General features: G+C 38.9%; 1 protein-coding gene across 4 annotated transcripts in view; it reads left to right on the forward strand.

Annotated features, from left to right (window-relative positions):
* zfpm1 (zinc finger protein, FOG family member 1) overlaps positions 1-17,496 on the forward strand; it is a 193,101-nt gene that overhangs the window by 146,561 nt on the left and 29,044 nt on the right. For all 4 annotated transcript variants that reach the window (XM_070898136.1, XM_070898134.1, XM_070898137.1 and 1 more), the window contains exon 5: positions 10,292-10,394. In XM_070898136.1, coding sequence (XP_070754237.1) covers positions 10,292-10,394 — 103 coding nt within the window. The remainder of the gene's footprint in view (positions 1-10,291; positions 10,395-17,496) is intronic.

A 17,496-nucleotide genomic window follows, 5' to 3' on the forward strand; every position in this document is an offset into this window, starting at 1 on the left:
GGTCCTTCTGATAACTGACACCCCATAGTCTCTCTGCTGGAGGTGGTCCTTTAATGGATTATTATTCTGGCACAATTGTTGGAACCAGTCACAACTGCAAGACTGTTTCAACCAGTTTAATTCTACAGTGCTAAAATATTCTTTCAAGCCATCTTTCCTGCTTGGTCTGAGTTGCTCTCAGTCATAACAGGTCCTGTTAATCTATACAAACCCTTATCAGCTACTTGAAAGTTTCCAAACTATCACTGCAAAATCGTTGGGTCAAGGGCAAGAGTCAATAGGCCTGTGTAGCTACAAGAAAAAATGAACTGCTTAGGAACAAAACAAGCTTTGATGCGTTGGTCTGTTGGATTTTAAAAGAACTTTGAAGCCTCTCACTTTTGAAAAGATTGATTTTTAAGGTCATCAATATGTCGAATCAAACCAAATTAATGATAACATTTATTTCTTTCAACTAAACCAAACAGTTGAGTAAAACATGCAGCCTTCAAAAAACGAGAGTAAGGTTTGATTTACTAAAGCTGCTTTTAAATACTTCATGTTGTAATCTCCATTACATTGAAGGGCAAGTATAAGGTTCGAATGAAAGGGTTCCCTTTTTTTATTCCCCAACTAATTTTAATAGTACTTGTATCAAAAGAAAATCAGTATAGGAAAATGGATTCTTACATTCTTTTTGCAATTGAGAGTATTTTTAACATTTTGGTTGTAAACATAATGACGGAAAGCTTCAAATCAATCACTACCAAACTGGAATTTTGAGGGACTTTTCCAACTTTGTTGGCTGCACATTTTGACATTTTATAAACTTTACATTGAAAATGTTATGTTTAAATATACTACCTATTTTCTATTTCTTTACCAGTGCAAACAATAGAATTATTTTATAGATTTTTCTTGTCCCACATGCACAAAGAATTTCCATTCCCATAAATTCAAGTTGAGTACAAACATGACCGTGTGGAATTATTTAAAAAAATAAATAAATTGCTTCTGCTCCAGCATTGTGTGAAAAAAAAATGATGCTGTTGTTTGAGATTTTGACCAATGTGGAAATGTGGGGTTACATTTAATAGCACAAGACTGCAAATCTTTTTGTGAATTAATGCTTTTTAAAATGTGATTCCTATCACTATACATTATATAAATGCTATTTATTTTAAATTTGAGAGAATGAATGTCTAGTTAAATTCATTGATGCTTAGGTGGATTACCATGCGATGTTTACTTAATTGGTAGTCATTTAAGCAACCCAAAAAAACCTTTGCTACAAAAAGAAGTTGTTGGTCTGAGAACTACAGGTCTGTGACTTTCCCTGTCATTTTTTCCCTTCCCAATTTCTCCTGAAAGCATTGATTTTTTTTCCTGGTGTGAAGTTACATGGGTGTCTGGCACCTTCTGCTGAAGTGGCCATTGTTAACGTAGAAGGACAAAAGCAGCAATATTCTGAGAACACAATCACCTCCAAATCACACACCATCCTAATTTGGACCTATGTTGTTGTTCCTTCATTGTCACTGGGTCAATATTCAGGAATTCCCTATTGAGCACCATTAGCACAAAGACTGGAATCATTCAAGGAGAAGTCCCATTACCACCACCACATCGGGGCAACTCGAGGTGGGCAGTAACTGCAGCCTTGCCTGCGTCACCCATATAGTGAGAAATAAAAAAAAACCACAGCACTTGCCGCTGACCAGTATAGCGAAACAGTGAGAAGGAAACTAAAAATGTGGGGCACACTGCTAGTTATTATGTCTCTTTCCTTTTTCTATTGAGCCAATACAAAAGAAAACTAAAAAGCTACCTCCACAATGAATCAAAACTATCAAGCAAAAACAGATTTCAAAAGGCACTATGTTGGCCTTTCAAAATCCTGATAAACAACTTTTAAACTCCATAACAAAACAAAACTGCAAGAATCTTGTTCACCAGATCTCCCGATGAGATTATTGCGAAGTCTATAGACTGTAAATATAGGTACATGACACCCTGGTGATCAATATTAATTATTTCTATTATCTGAACAAGCATAGCATCTTCTGCCTTTGTTAGATGATGCAACTTGCTTGGTCCAAAATGATCATTTGCCAAAACAGGCAAGCTGTTTTGTCTTGATGGTGGGGGGTGGGGGAGCAGCCTCCAGGCAATTGACATAACAGGAATGAATCATTTCCTTTTCAAATTGCAGGCCACTTTTTGTAATTCACATCTTGCCCTCCTACTGCCTTCCCAGAAACCAGGCAAGTTAGAATTGTCACAATATTAACAAACTACAAATTTCTAATAAAGGGAAATGCATATAATGTAGAGATTCATATGACCTGAAACGGGACTAATGGGTCTGTCACAGATGTCCCCACCAGACAGCCACATCTGTGCCCTTCCAGCAAAATGACTAGATGATTGTCAGAAGTGGGAATTCTGGTCAGTTTTCTGGAACACTAATGTCAATTGTAGCACACCTACTGCCTCCCTGGCTGGTATCGTCACCACAGTATAGACTGGGAATTGAACCTTGAAACTTCCTGGTCTGAATAGCTCATTTACCTGGATAACCTAACTGAGTCATTGGCGAAACTCCTTTGTCTTTCAGTCTGCTTCTCTGCCTGTGTGAGCAAGCTAACAGAGAAATACAAGCTAAGCAGAAAGAGGAAGTTATGGAGAAAACCTGGAAAAATCTAATCAGGAATAATTAAGGAGTGAAAAGATCAGTAAAGGTTTGGAAAGAAAGGAAAATCAATGAACACAGTGTGGGATAGAGGGAACAGGAGGTAAAGGGTAGAAGGTCACAATAGAGCACTCCTAGCACAAGTACTTAAGTATTATTCAAATAGATTACTTTCTTGTTGCCGTTCATTAGGTTGAGCATTGTGTGGACAGATAATTGGTTCCATATTGAGGTCCATTGTATATCTGCTTGTGCATGAGACCAGTTTGTGGTGGTGCAAGTAAGATAGAAAGAGACGCCTTGATCTGGCACGGTTTATTGTCTAAATATACACTCTATTTGAAACACAACTGGCCCTCCCCACGCCAGGCTATGGGCTAATCTATAGTTTAATAGTTCCATCTAGATGATATGCTGAGCAACTTAATCTAAATTTGCTAGTTTGCAATTGAAATGTGAATTTTTAATACAATATGAACGTGAATTTTTAATCAAGTAGTTTCATGTGTTAGCTGATCCAAAATTATACTATTTTTTTGGTACAAGACTACCACCAGTCACCAACAGGTTAATTGTAAGTAATACACTGCGTGCTGCTCAAAACAAGAAAACATACTGCATCTTGTGTTAATTTAGTGAATTTCACTAAGGTCGAAAAAAATCTTCTGATTTTGTACTGAAATAAATAATTTAGTCATGTTTTTTTCCTATGTACATCTCGTTTTCAAATCTCAAATTCGTTACTTTGTTAAACTATTTTAAATGTACAGTTTTTTCAAGTTTAGTTGCTAAAAGTTCTCCAATCATCACACTGTAATTTTGGCAGCCTGTTTTCCTGTTAGAGTTGCTTGATAGTGCAATTGAGCCTTGTTGCTTTGAATTGCAACTTTCAGATATCACATTGCAGTTAAATGTCCTATTCACGTTATCTGTGAAGTTTCCTAAAAACTCTTAAAAATTTCTTTTCCTTCTAAAGAAACTCAACTGTTTGATGGATGCTTTCCAGAACTACAAAGTGTGATAAATTAAACAGCTCAGCAAGTCTTAAGTATCTGAGCCTCTAGTGCATCAGGGAGAAGCCTGATAAATTAGTGATAAGTAGATGATAAAGATGTGGTATGGAACATGTTTGTGTATGATATGTATTTGAGACGGTCTGGTTAATATTACCAGCGCGAAGCTCTTGTCATAGTTTTCCTTCAACTCTTTAAAAATATGGTGTCCTTTGTAAGCCAGGATACTAGAGCCATGTTTTGAACTTTGAGAATAATTTGACTGAAGAGCAAAAAGTGTTAAATGTATTAGAAGTTGCAAATTTCTTGTCAAAATTAAAAGATGCACTTCAAATCGGCAAACATGCATAGACAATTGGGTGTAATTTTTCTCAGTTTCTTGAACAGTCAGATGGGCACACTTTTGCTTGTTGATGTAAATTTTTGTAACTTTCTTGGTTGTGTTTGTATATTTTGAAATTGGTGTTTCACATACATTGTAATATGTTATTTTGGGCAGTTGTTGGTAACTGCACTATTTCAGCAGCCAGCAAGGTTTTCCCAATATACTGTGATGACCATTATACTCAATTCTTGTACAATCTTGCTAAAAATGTAAACTTGGACTGTTAATAACTATGTTGCTCTGTATTATAAACTGTCAGCTTTATTCTTATGCAACTATATGCTGCACTTTTTTAAACTGGCTTCTGAAGAATAATTTACAATCATGGTTTATGATTTTTTTTTAAACGTGTGCTATGATTCACTATATTCCATAAAACAGCTGGCAGATTCAAAAGACCATTACTGTGCTAATGTAACGAGGGAAGTGAACAACTTCTTGCACAAAGAAGTTCATTTACATATGGTTGCTGACATGAAATTGAAATTCACAGTGCCACTAATAAAATGCACTCCTCTCTTTTACATTCCTCCTCTGATCGTGTATCTGGATGATAGGCGTGCTCCTAAGTTCCTTTTTTTTTCCTGGCAGAAATATAGAATATTTTTGATGCATTTAAGAGGAGGCTAGACAAGCATTTGAGGGAGAAGTGAATAGAGGGTTATGCGGATAGATTTAGATGAGGAAAGACTGGAGGAGGCGAGAGTGGAGCATGGACTGGTTGGGCCAAATGGCCTGTTTCTGTGCCGTATATCCTATGTAATCCTTCCTTTGCATAAAATGTTCCCATAAGTTTCATTGGATAAACCTTTCGGGGAAGCATTTTCACTTCGCAGTACTCCTTTTACCCCCATCCTTCAAGTATATTTTCCCCATCTAGCCCTTCAAGAGTACTTATTATTTTTTATGAAAGTGATAATGTTACTCCTGGCTGGTAAGAGATAACTTTAGTTCACCTTGCATGGATGCCTGTTATTTGAGGTGCCATGCCCATTGCAACCTGCACCATGGAGCAGGCCAGATTAGAAGACAGTTGAGGATAGGTTGGTTGGGAGCATTGCAAGTGGAAATTGAACTGCAATCAAAATTGGAGAAAGCCCATATCTATGGCAGATAATTAACATATCAAGTTATTTTGCTATTTAATAACAACAACAACAACTTGTATTTATATAGTGTCTTTAACATAGTGAAACGTCCCAAGGCGCTTCATAGGAGTATTACAAGAGAAAAAAAATTGACACACTCAGAAATTAGGGCAGATGACCACAAGCTTGGTCAAAGAGGTAGGTTTTAAGAACATAAGAACATAAGAATTAGGAACAGGAGTAGGCCATCTAGCCCCTCGAGCCTGCTCCGCCATTCAAAAAGATCATGGCTGATCTGGTCGTGGACTCAGCTCCACTTACCCGCCCGCTCCCCATACCCTTAATTCCCTTATTGGTTAAAAATTTATCTATCTGTGATTTGAATACATTCAATGAGCTAGCCTCAACTGCTTCCCTAAGCAGAGAATTCCACAGATTCACAACTCTCTGGGAGAAGAAATTCCTTCTCAACTCGGTTTTAAATTGGCTCCCCCGTATTTTGAGGCTGTGCCCCCTAGTTCTAGTCTCCCCGACCAGTGGAAACAACCTCTCTGCCTCTATCTTGTCTATCCCTTTCATTATTTTAAATGTTTCTATAAGATCATCCCTCATCCTTCTGAACTCCAACGAGTAAAGACCCAGTCTACTCAATCTATCATCATAAGGTAACCCCCTCATCTCCGGAATCAGCCTAGTGAATCGTCTCTGTACCCCCTCCAAAGCTAGTATATCCTTCCTTAAGTAAGGTGACCAAAACTGCATGCAGTACTCCAGGTGCGGCCTCACCAATACCCTGTACAGCTGCAGCAGGACCTCCCTGCTTTTGTACTCCATCCCTCTTGCAATGAAGGCCAACATTCCATTCGCCTTCCTGATTACCTGCTGTACCTGCAAACTAACTTTTTGGGATTCATGTACAAGGACCCCCAGGTCCCTCTACACCGCAGCATGTTGTAATTTCTCCCCATTCAAATAATATTCCCTTTTACTGTTTTTTTTTTCCCCAAGGTGGATGACCTCACATTTTCCGACATTGTATTCTATCTGCCAAACCTTAGCCCATTCGCTTAACCTATCTAAATCTCTTTGCAGCCTCTCTGTCCTCTACAAAACCCGCTTCCCCACTAATCTTTGAGTCATCTGCAAATTTTGTTACACTACACTCTGTCCCCTCCTCCAGGTCATCTATGTATATTGTAAACAGTTGTGGTCCCAGCACCGATCCCTGTGGCACACCACTAACCACCAATTTCCAACCCGAAAAGGACTCATTTATCCCAACTCTCTGCTTTCTGTTAGCTAGCCAATTCTCTATCCATGCTAATACATTTCCGCTGACTCCGCGTACCTTTATCTTCTGCAGTAACCTTTTGTGTGGCACCTTATCGAATGCCTTTTGGAAATCTAAATACAGCACATCCATCAGTACACCTCTATCCACCATGCTTGTTATATCTTCAAAGAATTCCAGTAAATTAGTTAAACATGATTTCCCCTTCATGAATCCATGTTGCATCTGCTTGATTGCACTATTCCTATCTAGATGTCCCGCTATTTCTTCCTTAATGATAGCTTCAAGCATTTTCCCCACTACAGATGTTAAACTAACCAGCCTATAGTTACCTGCCTTTTGTCTGCCCCCTTTTTTAAACACAGGCGTTGCATTAGCTGCTTTCCAATCCACTGGTACCTCCCCAGAGCCCAGAGAATTTTGGTAGATTATAACCAATGCATCTGCTATAACTTCTGCCATCTCTTTTCAGGAGCGTCTTAAAGGAGGAGAGCGAGGTTTAGGCAGGTAATTCTAGAGCTTGGGGGTTAGGCAACAGAAGGCACGGCCACCAATAGTTGAGCGATTATAATCAGGAATGCTCGAGGGCAGAATTAGATGAAATGATTTTTGGTAGCTAATATAAATGACCAGAAAATTCATTGGGATGAATATGTAGATAATGTGACTCGATTGCGAGTGCAGACCACTGACTGGAGGATCAGACTGTGGGCAGTGTATCTGGTTTCATATGTCCTTGGTTCGGCTCTTGTGTTTCTTATAGAAAGTAATAGTCAAACTCTACAAAGAAAGTCTTTGTCCAACTTGAATTTCTTTCTCCCTCATCTTAACCACCCCAAAGGGGTGAACAACTAAGAACAGCTAAAAAGGTGGTTGCGACCCAATTGCTAACTTTTCTGGCTACAGTTTGGTTTTTAAAATAATTGGTATTTTTTGGACATCTGTTGTAATTTGCTTCTTGAAATATAATTACATTTAGTTGACTGGACCAAAGCCAAACTAATCCATGCCTTCTGCTATGCATAACCAATCAAGATTCTTAATTTTTGGTAAGACATTTCAGTTTTACAGTGAATGTTGGATAATGCATCTAGCTTTGAACTCTGGCTACTGCACTGATGAGTTCTCAGTGATGACTGTAGCCCTTGGTTTGAGGCTGAATAATTAGATTTCATATCAACAGCTCAGCAACAGCTCAGGGATCAGTCCAGATTAAAATTTTCACCATCATTAACATTCATAGGAAAAGGATGTGAGAGATTTCAGGATTGCAGACGTCAGCATCATTGTCAAGCAAGGAGTCATTTCAGCAGCAGATGGAACAGCAAGACTAGGGACTAGAAAATAAGTAAATATTTTTGCTAAGTATAGAGACAAAATATTCATTTTAATGTATTCTTGGGATGGGGGAACTTTTATTAATGACTCTGTTTTTCATAGCTATTCAAATTCTACTTGAATGCACTGCTCAGTATACCAAGCACTTAGAATCATAGGATATTATAGCATAGGAGACTGTTTAGCTCATTGTGCCTATGCTGGCTTTGAGCGAGAACTTTTCCATCCAGTCCAATTTCCCTGCACCTTACTTGTATCCCTTTATCAAATCAAAACTTGTCGAACAAATGATTTGCATTGATTTTTTTTTTATGTACACAATGCGTGATTTAATAGAAGGTGTAATTAACTTCTCTTTTTAAACATTTAACTTCCACACACAGTAACATAATATATAGTGATTGAGCTGGTCTTTCTACAGATCTACTTGTAGACCGAGGGCTGCATTTCCTTTAATAACTATTGTGGTACTGTTAAACCATCAAACCTTGATCGGTTTCCCGACTTCCAGCTTTGACTGGGATAAGATATGAATTGAAATGGCAGAGACACATATTGATATATTTTGCCATTCGACTGCAATGACTGCAGCAGAGACCTTCGTCTATAACCATTAACCTCCCTGTTTTCTCTGGTGTGCTACCAGTCCCAACATAGGCCCATTTGTGGTCCCATGTTTGGCACTGCCTTTGATCTAGGACGTCATCAGTTATGGACGTGCAGCATTTACATTGCAAGTGCTGTTGGCAAGAATGTTACAGGTACGATGTCTCAAATCTGGCTGTCTGAAAATCAGAATTGTCCGAAATCCGGACATTTTTGAGAAAATCCCATTTGATATTCAGTAAAATAAAATTCGGAATTATTGTGCAAAAACAGATGGGCCGAACTAGTTATCAGCTTCGCTGCTATGTTTTAAATGGCGTGCGATCGGTCTGAGCCTTGCCGAATGACCCTCGACCCGACCTGACCCACGCCACCATTAGTACTTTGTCTGTCTCGGTAGCATACATACGCTCTTAATTTTCTTGTTGGAAATCCGTAAAATCCAAAAATCGGCACTGTCTCAGTCCTGAGGTTGCAGGAATTGAGACCTTGGACTGTGTAGGGGTGCTGCCAATGTAAAGCTTTACTGTAACAGACTATATCTTTGATGCTGTAACTGTTTTTATAAATTGTATAATTTATATCTATCTTCCTCTATATTTTTGTAGTTGTGCAATAATTTACAAAAAAACTCATTTCAGTATTCGCAAAACCTATTTTTGCTGCATAAGAAATTCTTGTTCATTCCAGCCCGATGACCTAAACTTAAAAAGTTTTCTCGGTTTTTATTTCATTTTGAAATCCAGATCTATTGATTTTTTTAAAATCGGCTGCAAACTGCACATTTGAGTTATGAAATTTTGTAACCGTTGCCTGGACAGGAGAAAAAAAACTAAACTAAATCTGAGGATAAATCCATCATTGGTGCCATCTTGTGGCTGCTGGCTTTATACTATACTGTGAAGGTTTTTTTAAATCTTGCTATATTGCAAATGATTTGAATCAAATAAAAATGGAAAATCTCTCAAACTCTGTTGTGTGCTTTTTTTCTATATGGGACTTTTTAACTAAAAATCTCTCGTTATCACCATCATCAAGATGCAGGTCCATGTGGGAATGTTGTAATAATGGCTGATAATTGGATTTTTTAAGATCTAGAAAGGACTATGTATTTTAAGATATAGAAAGGAATTGTGTAGGTCATGATTCAATAGCAGCATATCCTAATATGCTGTCATGGATTATTTGAATCCTTACTTTCTGGCCAAATTAGCCAGATATTGAAAAATGGGGATCACCACTTGTTTACGGGTGGGATAAAGCAATAGGCTGCGTAAGTTGTTCACATTTTTAATTTAGCATTTTCTAAATATTTGTCGCTAAGAGGTGACATATACTGTGCCTATTTTAAAATATTCTGCACATTTCAAAATGAAAATGAGTAGATAGATGCCCCGTTCATGATTGAAAGCATTTACTCAAGTCAAAATTTGACAAAAATGTCATAAGATAGTGAAGTTAAGCTTCCGTTGATGGCTTTATTTATGCTTTGAGAAATGTTACTATTTAGCTGACTTTTCTGATGTTTGAGGCTGCACTTGCACTACAAGTTTGAAAATGATTTCCACTTCACACTGATTCTAACTTTGTAAATCTGTACTTTGGAGCAAAGTAGAGTGATATTCCCTCCTCCAGTTTGGCACCCGACTCTAGATTTTAGGATGCATTTACACAAGAACTTTAGCATTGGTCCAAAGTGAAATTGCTTCACAAACGCTATAGTGTAAATGCACTAAATTGGCTCATGATCACAGACCTTGTATGAATCAAAATTGGCAACCAGATTTTATAAAGAAATTTCATCCAATGTTGTATTTTGTGCAATCTGTCAAATTTAGGTTTAAAAAGCTAATGCCAAATAGGAAAGCAGTTTCTTAAACTTTTTTTTTCTTCCATCAGTGTGTTACTACATCCCTACAGTTGAAAGACGAATGGTGCTGGTTAAGACAACTAAAAGTAACGGTGAATGAAGAAGTGGCCAATTGCACCATCTACTGCAAAGGTGTGTACTCTTTCCATCAACACTTTTAAGAAGATAATATAATGTTTCAATGTAATTTTGTTTAAACTTATTGTTACTCTGATAGTTTGAAAATTTTGGAAGAAAAACCTTCAATTATCAGTGGTATTTGAAAATTGAATTCTGACTTCAGGATGAGGTAAACAGCTGTAATTATTACTTGTGCATCAAAAAGGAACTCTTTTATTTCTGCATTATTCTATTGGGAATATTGATTTAGTTGTTGCAAAAACTGAATTTTTTTTTTAAAAGCTAACCTTGTAACACTATATTTCGAAAGGGGGAATTTTCTAACTTGAAATCTGCCAACATTATCTTTATGAATCAATGAACCAGATTTTGCTTTCAAAAGTAACAAGTGAGGCTAATGGCGTAAAGAGTACCGCAACTTTAGGTGAGGGACGGTTGCGCAGTTAAACACAAATATTCAAAAGTTGTTGTCCAAGTTGCGTCGCTCTACTGTTAGCTTTGTGAAAATGACTTCCTGCTGTCTGCCTCACCATTGAATGGTGTGAAGTTGCTGTATTTATGTGGTAGGTACAGGCTAAACTTGCCACAGAAAGTTAAATTCTGTCATTTCAAGTCTAAGTAGCCTTTTAGTGACATAAGTGTTAATTATTGCCAATCAACCTCTCAAGCACAGAAAATGAACAGTTACAAGTGCGGAGTCTCATTGCTTCAGGTTTTAATTGTTGGAGATTTTAAAAATGTAAATTTAAAATGTTTTAGTTTATACCTGTATGTAACTTTGTCTGTCTTTCCCCTCTCAATCCAATCTTTCTTTCCCTCTCTTTCTTTCTCTTTCTGTATCTGATTTGACATTTGGCTGGATTTTGCTCTCAGCGGTGAACGAACGGCACTAGCCGATCATTACACTTGCGTTTGCCCACAGACTTTCCATGGGATTTTACACTGAAACTTACTGTAATTAGAGCCAAAAAGTGCAGCAACCTCTACAGGGGATCTGGAACAGGCCAAGCAAACTGTGTGTATCCTCAACCAATCAATTGGAGAATTGTTAATGAGCAGCGCAGAGTCTGAACTAGGAAGTGACAGAATATTTCATTTAATGTCAAATCAGGTACAGAAAGCAAAATAAAGAGAGGAAAAGAAAAATGGGATTAAGGGAGAGCCATAAAAGAGGTGAAGAAAAAGTAAAAGATATATATATTGGCTCTGAATTCGCGGTCAGAGGCTTCCCCCCCTGGGGAATGCCTCCGATCCGCAAATAAAATGTCCAGTACCCGGTGGTATGGAGATTTACGGTCCTAGGGCTTGCCAGGTCCGCATGGGCAAAGGCCCACCTCGCTCGGGCGCATGCGGTTCACGAGCGCCCCTGGGATCACGTGGGTCAGCCCAACGAATGACAGAAGGGGATCCACATTCATATTCATGGGGATTCCGTCTGTGCAGAATCTCCATAAGTATGAATGGGAATATCCCCAAACATGCCTCTACAATTCAAATAAAAATAAATTTAAATCACATCTTTAAAATGAATTAAATGGCATTTAATTAAATATTTTAAACAAAAATGTTATTACATTTTTTTTACGTGTTTTAAAGGGGCTAAAAATAACTTGCCTTTTTTCACAGGTTTTTAAATGTATAAATTATTGATAACATTTTATTTTTCTGTTTTTAAAAACTCTTCCGCTGGTAAAAGCAGGAAGTTCCTGCCTCTCTTCAGATACATTTCTTTTCAAAAAGTAGTCATTGTACTATGTGTATGTATGTCTGCATGAGCACTATCTTAAGTCAATCATTTTATAATTGTCAAGAATTAGTATTTTACCAGAATTTATGAAAGGCTTTGTTCCAAACATTGAAAATATATGCAAGAATGAGAGTATTTAAAGTGACGTGGTTAGACATGGCATGTTATGCATTGCATAGGACCGACTGTAAAGCAGTCCCTCAAAGACTGGTACGAATATGGTGTGAATGAACTTGCTGTTCAAAGGAAGTGCTTCCAGAGACATTGGAGCTGGTTATCAGTTCTTCCCAAAAAACTGTGGAATATTGGATGGCATGGGCAGGAGTCAATGTAAAGGAGTGGTTTGCTTTTACTTTGCAGGGAGATGAGGGCTGTTTGCACATCTTTAGATGCTAAGGGCCCAAATTTCCCCATGAGTTGCACCGGTTTTTTTTGTGTAATTTGATTTTTCTGGTGTATCTTAAAAGTTGCAAATAAGGCCATTTAATTTGCGCCAGTGTAAGTGAGTTAGTTAGGTTTTTTGTGAGGTCAGTTTTTTTTTCAAAAGGGGGCGTTCCCAGCCACTTACACTTATAGAAACATAGAAAATAGGTGCAGGAGCAGGCCATTCGGCTCTTCGAGCCTGCACTGCCATTCAATACGATCATGGCTGATCATTCAACCTCAGTACTCCACCCCAGCCTTCTCTCAATACCCCCGATCCCTTTAGCCGTAAGGGTCACATCTAACTCCCTTTTGAATATGTCCAACGAACTGGACAATTTGGACAGAAAAAAGTTGTACTAAAACTAACTTAGGCAGCGTATCTGTCCACTTTTCTCCGCACAGAAAGACCTTACTTACAGTTAAGGAATCGGTGCAAGTAATTACATTTGAAGCACTAAACAAAGCACAAAAAGTAATAAGCAATTAATTAACAAATAAAATAGAAGGAACCCTGCACCTAAACAACATTTCAAGCACCACCAAGCACCAAAGAAAGCACAAGCAATAATAACAATTCACTAAAAAATAAAGAAGTGAAGTAAATAATTAAAGTAACAAATAAAAGTACTGCATCAAATCCTACCTTAAACTGAACGGGCAATTAAGAAATCTTAAGTAAGGACCTGCACCCAAGCACCAAACATTGCAAATAAAAGTTTAAATAACTCATTAAAAATAAAGAACTCAGGTAAACAATTGAATAACAAATAAAGAATTGTAGTAAATCCAACCTTGACTTGAACTCGGCCGGGGAAGGCAGCGAGCCGGCCTGTACGGGGGGGGCAATTTGGCCTGGGAAAGGGGCAGCCGGCAAAGAAGTATCGGGAGACTGAAGGAAGGGAGAGGGAGGAGAGGCTGGACTGGCTGCGCTCGGCACGCACCGGCAAGCCCTTTGGCTGGGGGTGGGGGCGGCGTGCAAAGCAGAGCGACCGAACGTGGCATTGGTGGGGGTGGGGGAGGGGAGCGGAGGGGAGGAGGAGAGAGAGAGAGAGAGCCGCTGGCTGGCCTTCATATTGGGGGGGTGACCGAACGCGGCATCTTAATTTGCATACAAACAGCAACACAGGCAGGACACTGCTGCAAGTTTCGGCGCTACTGCGCATGCGCGAACACCAGACCCGACGCCACTGCGCATGCGTGACGCTGCCGGCACTGATATTGGCGCAGGGCTGTAGCTCCGCCCCCCCACTGTTTAATCTGCGCCACGCCAGGGTACTCCAGACTCTTCAGAACAGCCAAGATGGGGCCATTTTTTTCCGGCACCGTTTCCAGCGCACAGAAATGGCGCATGAAGGGTAAGTACGCCAAAAAAACGGGTTGGCCAAAATTGGGCCCTAAGTCTCCTTACAGTGAATTCCAATCTTTCTACAATTGGTTGATCATCGACTACCTAAGCATTAAGTGTGGTTCTGTTTTTCTCACATGGCACCAACAGTGCCGATGTAGTTTGGATCACAATGGAGTGCTTTGTATCGTGGGCATGTTCTCCAACCACCGCCCATCAATTCGACTTCGGAATTAAAGTTTGTTGACTGTTTCAAATAGCCCGTGTGATCTTTCTGGAAAAAACTATCACTCTGTGGCATTCCATTATGAGGTGCAAAAGACTTTCCATCACTTCCCCTGACTGGATAGATGACCTTCCAGGGGATTTATACAAAACAAGCACATTGTTACTTGAAATTTATACACACATTGTGTAACTTCCCTTTATTGGCATTCAGGTTCCTTTTGAAAGTCAGGGTGGAAGAAATGGTTTGCTGTTGCATTTCTAATTACCAACCTAAGTGGAATGGGAGTGACAAAAAAATGTTAATAGCAGAAGATCAACTCTGTAGCTTGATTATATGTTGAAAGATGTTTTTCTTTGTAATTGCTAATTTATGAATTAGTGTTTCTTGTGTGTGCTTCGTGATTAAGTTCATATCCAAATTCAAGCCCTTGGTTTGCAAAAAATACAATGCTTATACAACCTTATCTATTCTTTGAAGATTTACGTATTTTAAAATTAGTCTGTAGTACTTTGTTAAATAACTAAATGCAGCAGGTAGCACATCTGTGTGCAATTGGTAACTGCTTCATTCCTTTTATTGAAACGGGCTGCCTCCTTCCTATACTATACCATGGCTAACAAACTCTTTTTATATTTAAAAAAAAATGCTTACATTGAGCTCCCTTTTTGTTCCAAACTTGTGAAAGCAAAGGCTGTCAGGCTCATGAATGCTCCTACGATTTGTTCGCCATTGCAATCATGTGCACCACCTTTCCTAATCGATAGCATTGCTAACTCCTGAGGGAGGCAAAAACTACCTGGCCAGTTTCAGGAAACAACCTCCCTGATTCCTTAATATAACCAAATAATCTTAGACCATGGATACCCAGGATGTGTCACTAAGCACACTAAACTCAGCACCTCCCCCCACCCCCCCCCCATTGTCCATAAATGTGCTTGGGAACATAGGACAATATTGGAAACGTCTGTTTCCCCTCCATCCTGATCTCTCGTGTCCTTCAGTAAGTAGCCTTGTCTACCAGAAATGTATCCATCAACTTTTTGAAATTTCTAATCTCCTCTACTGTGCTAAACTATATCTGTATAATCTATGCACACTCATAAGAAAATGCCAGAATCGTTAATCACTGTGTTGTTTTCTGAAAACTAGTAATAAAACAAGTCTGCCATTTGTTCCCATAGTCCTCCACTTCTAATCTCCTAAAAAATTAACACCGGTTCGTACATGGATCTTGGGCGCCCTCCAGTAACTTGGCCAAGTGAAATTCTGAATGTGTGAGCTTGGACAGAGAGCTGGAAGGATATTTGATGAGGCATTGCAACCAAACTCAATCTTGTGTTTACCTGATGTCTTTATACATCTAGGTTTTCCAGCAGGAGTCTTTGGATAGAATCTATGAATGAGAACCCTGGAGGATTATTCCTTTTCCCTCTCCCTAACTCAGACACACGGAGGCCAATTCTTGTAACTCTACTATGTGTTTATATTTTCAAGATTGCAGCAGGAACTGCCGGTGCTTGTTGAGCTGCAGAAAAGGACGATAATCTGATGGGGCAAATCCCTGGAAAATTCTCCTGGGTGTGATCAGTGCATCATAGGAATTCTTCGTGTAGCTAAATTCACTATTTTTAATACAAATACAAAATAACACAACAGGACTGTGGTCCACAGATCCAATATTGAAAGACAAATGTGAAGAATGCTTTATGAATGACTACTTATCAATTTCAGTATCTCAAAAAAAAATGTTTAAATAAGGAAATAGCAACACTGGGGAAAATCAAATTGGAGTGGTACATTGTGAATAGGAAATGGGCTTCTAAAGAACATTTGCAATAAATGACTTAGACCATTTGAAGGCGTGACGGAACAAAACTCAGTGAAGCATTAAAAAAAATATATAAACTTTAAATTTAGTAGCCTGATTCACAAATATTTTGAGTTTTTTTTTCATTTCTAAAATTGATTAACAAAATGGTTATTTGTTTCTTCATTGTCTAATAAGATTTCTGCTCTATCCTGTGGAGAACATTCTTCTGTTGAATGGAGCAACCACTAAGTGGTGGCAGTGGGCTGTCTGGTAGATAGATGTGATAATGATTTATCAAAATAAAACCCTTTGTGGTTAGTAGCTGATGTGGTTATGTTGCATCGTGGTAGTGATTCTCTCAGAAGAAAACCTGTTTTTTGTTTATACATGATGGAAATTACAGAACATTATCTCTCTAAGATGTTATTTCCCCTCATGATGCCCCTGTGAATCAAGTGTTCTTTCAGGCCAGCAGTGCATAAAAAGCATTGTTCTAAATAACCCCTTATTTTCTGCTGTTGTTGACAGTAGTGTTCTAATATTCTACACTAGCAGAGAGTTAGATGGTCTTTTATGATTAAGCTCTCTGTCCTCTTTGAGGTTGTGCTCTCTTTCTCTCCCCCGCACGCTTCTTCCTAAAGAGTTACCCCAGGATGCTAATTTGAACAGAAAGTACTGCTTCCCCCCAGCCCCCACCCCTACATATTCTCCCCCCCCCCCAACCTTCAAAAAAGACATACATACCCCAGTCCTGTCTAACCACTGATCCTGTAATTTATGTGAACTTTTGGTCCTTGTTTGCTGGTACAAATTTCCAGTCAGGATATTTCCAAGAAAATCAATGTATTGCAAGTGCATGGGCAGAAAGTGTTTGCACCTTTGTTGAACATACTTTGGACTATTAGCATGAAAATATCTTTAATTAAAAATCTGTTTGTAATGAGATCTGACTGCATATTGTACAGTTGTTATACATTAGTGAATCCTTAATATTGCTGATTGGTCTATGCGACACAACATTTCCTGTTCCGTCTTCCCTGGTTAATCCTTCCCCAGAGATATTTTGCTCTGACTGGTGTCTGCATCCTACCAGACCTCTTCAATTGTACTTCACTTCTCCCCTTCCTCTAGCTCTGTCTCTGTTTCCCTTCTTCCCACCTCAACATGCTCCAAATGCTGCAGTCCCCATAGAAAATAGATGCAGGAGTAGGCCATTCGGCCCTTCTAGCCTGCACCGCCATTCAATGAGTTCATGGCTGAACATGCAACTTCAGTACCCCATTCCTGCTTTCTCACCATACCCCTTGATTCCCCTAGTAGTAAGGACTCCATCTAACTCCTTTTTGAATATATTTAGTGAATTGGCCTCAACAACTTTCTGTGGTAGAGAATTCCACAGGTTCACCACTCTCTGGGTGAAGAAATTCCTCCTCATCTCGGTCCTAAATGGCTTACCCCTTATCCTTAGACTGTGTCCCCTGGTTCTGGACTTCCCCAACATTGGGAACATTCTTCCTGCATCCAACCTGTCTAACCCCGTCAGAATTTTAAACGTTT

The sequence above is a fragment of the Pristiophorus japonicus genome, chromosome 13, assembly GCF_044704955.1.
Source record: "Pristiophorus japonicus isolate sPriJap1 chromosome 13, sPriJap1.hap1, whole genome shotgun sequence".
Classification (NCBI taxonomy): domain Eukaryota; kingdom Metazoa; phylum Chordata; class Chondrichthyes; family Pristiophoridae; genus Pristiophorus; species Pristiophorus japonicus.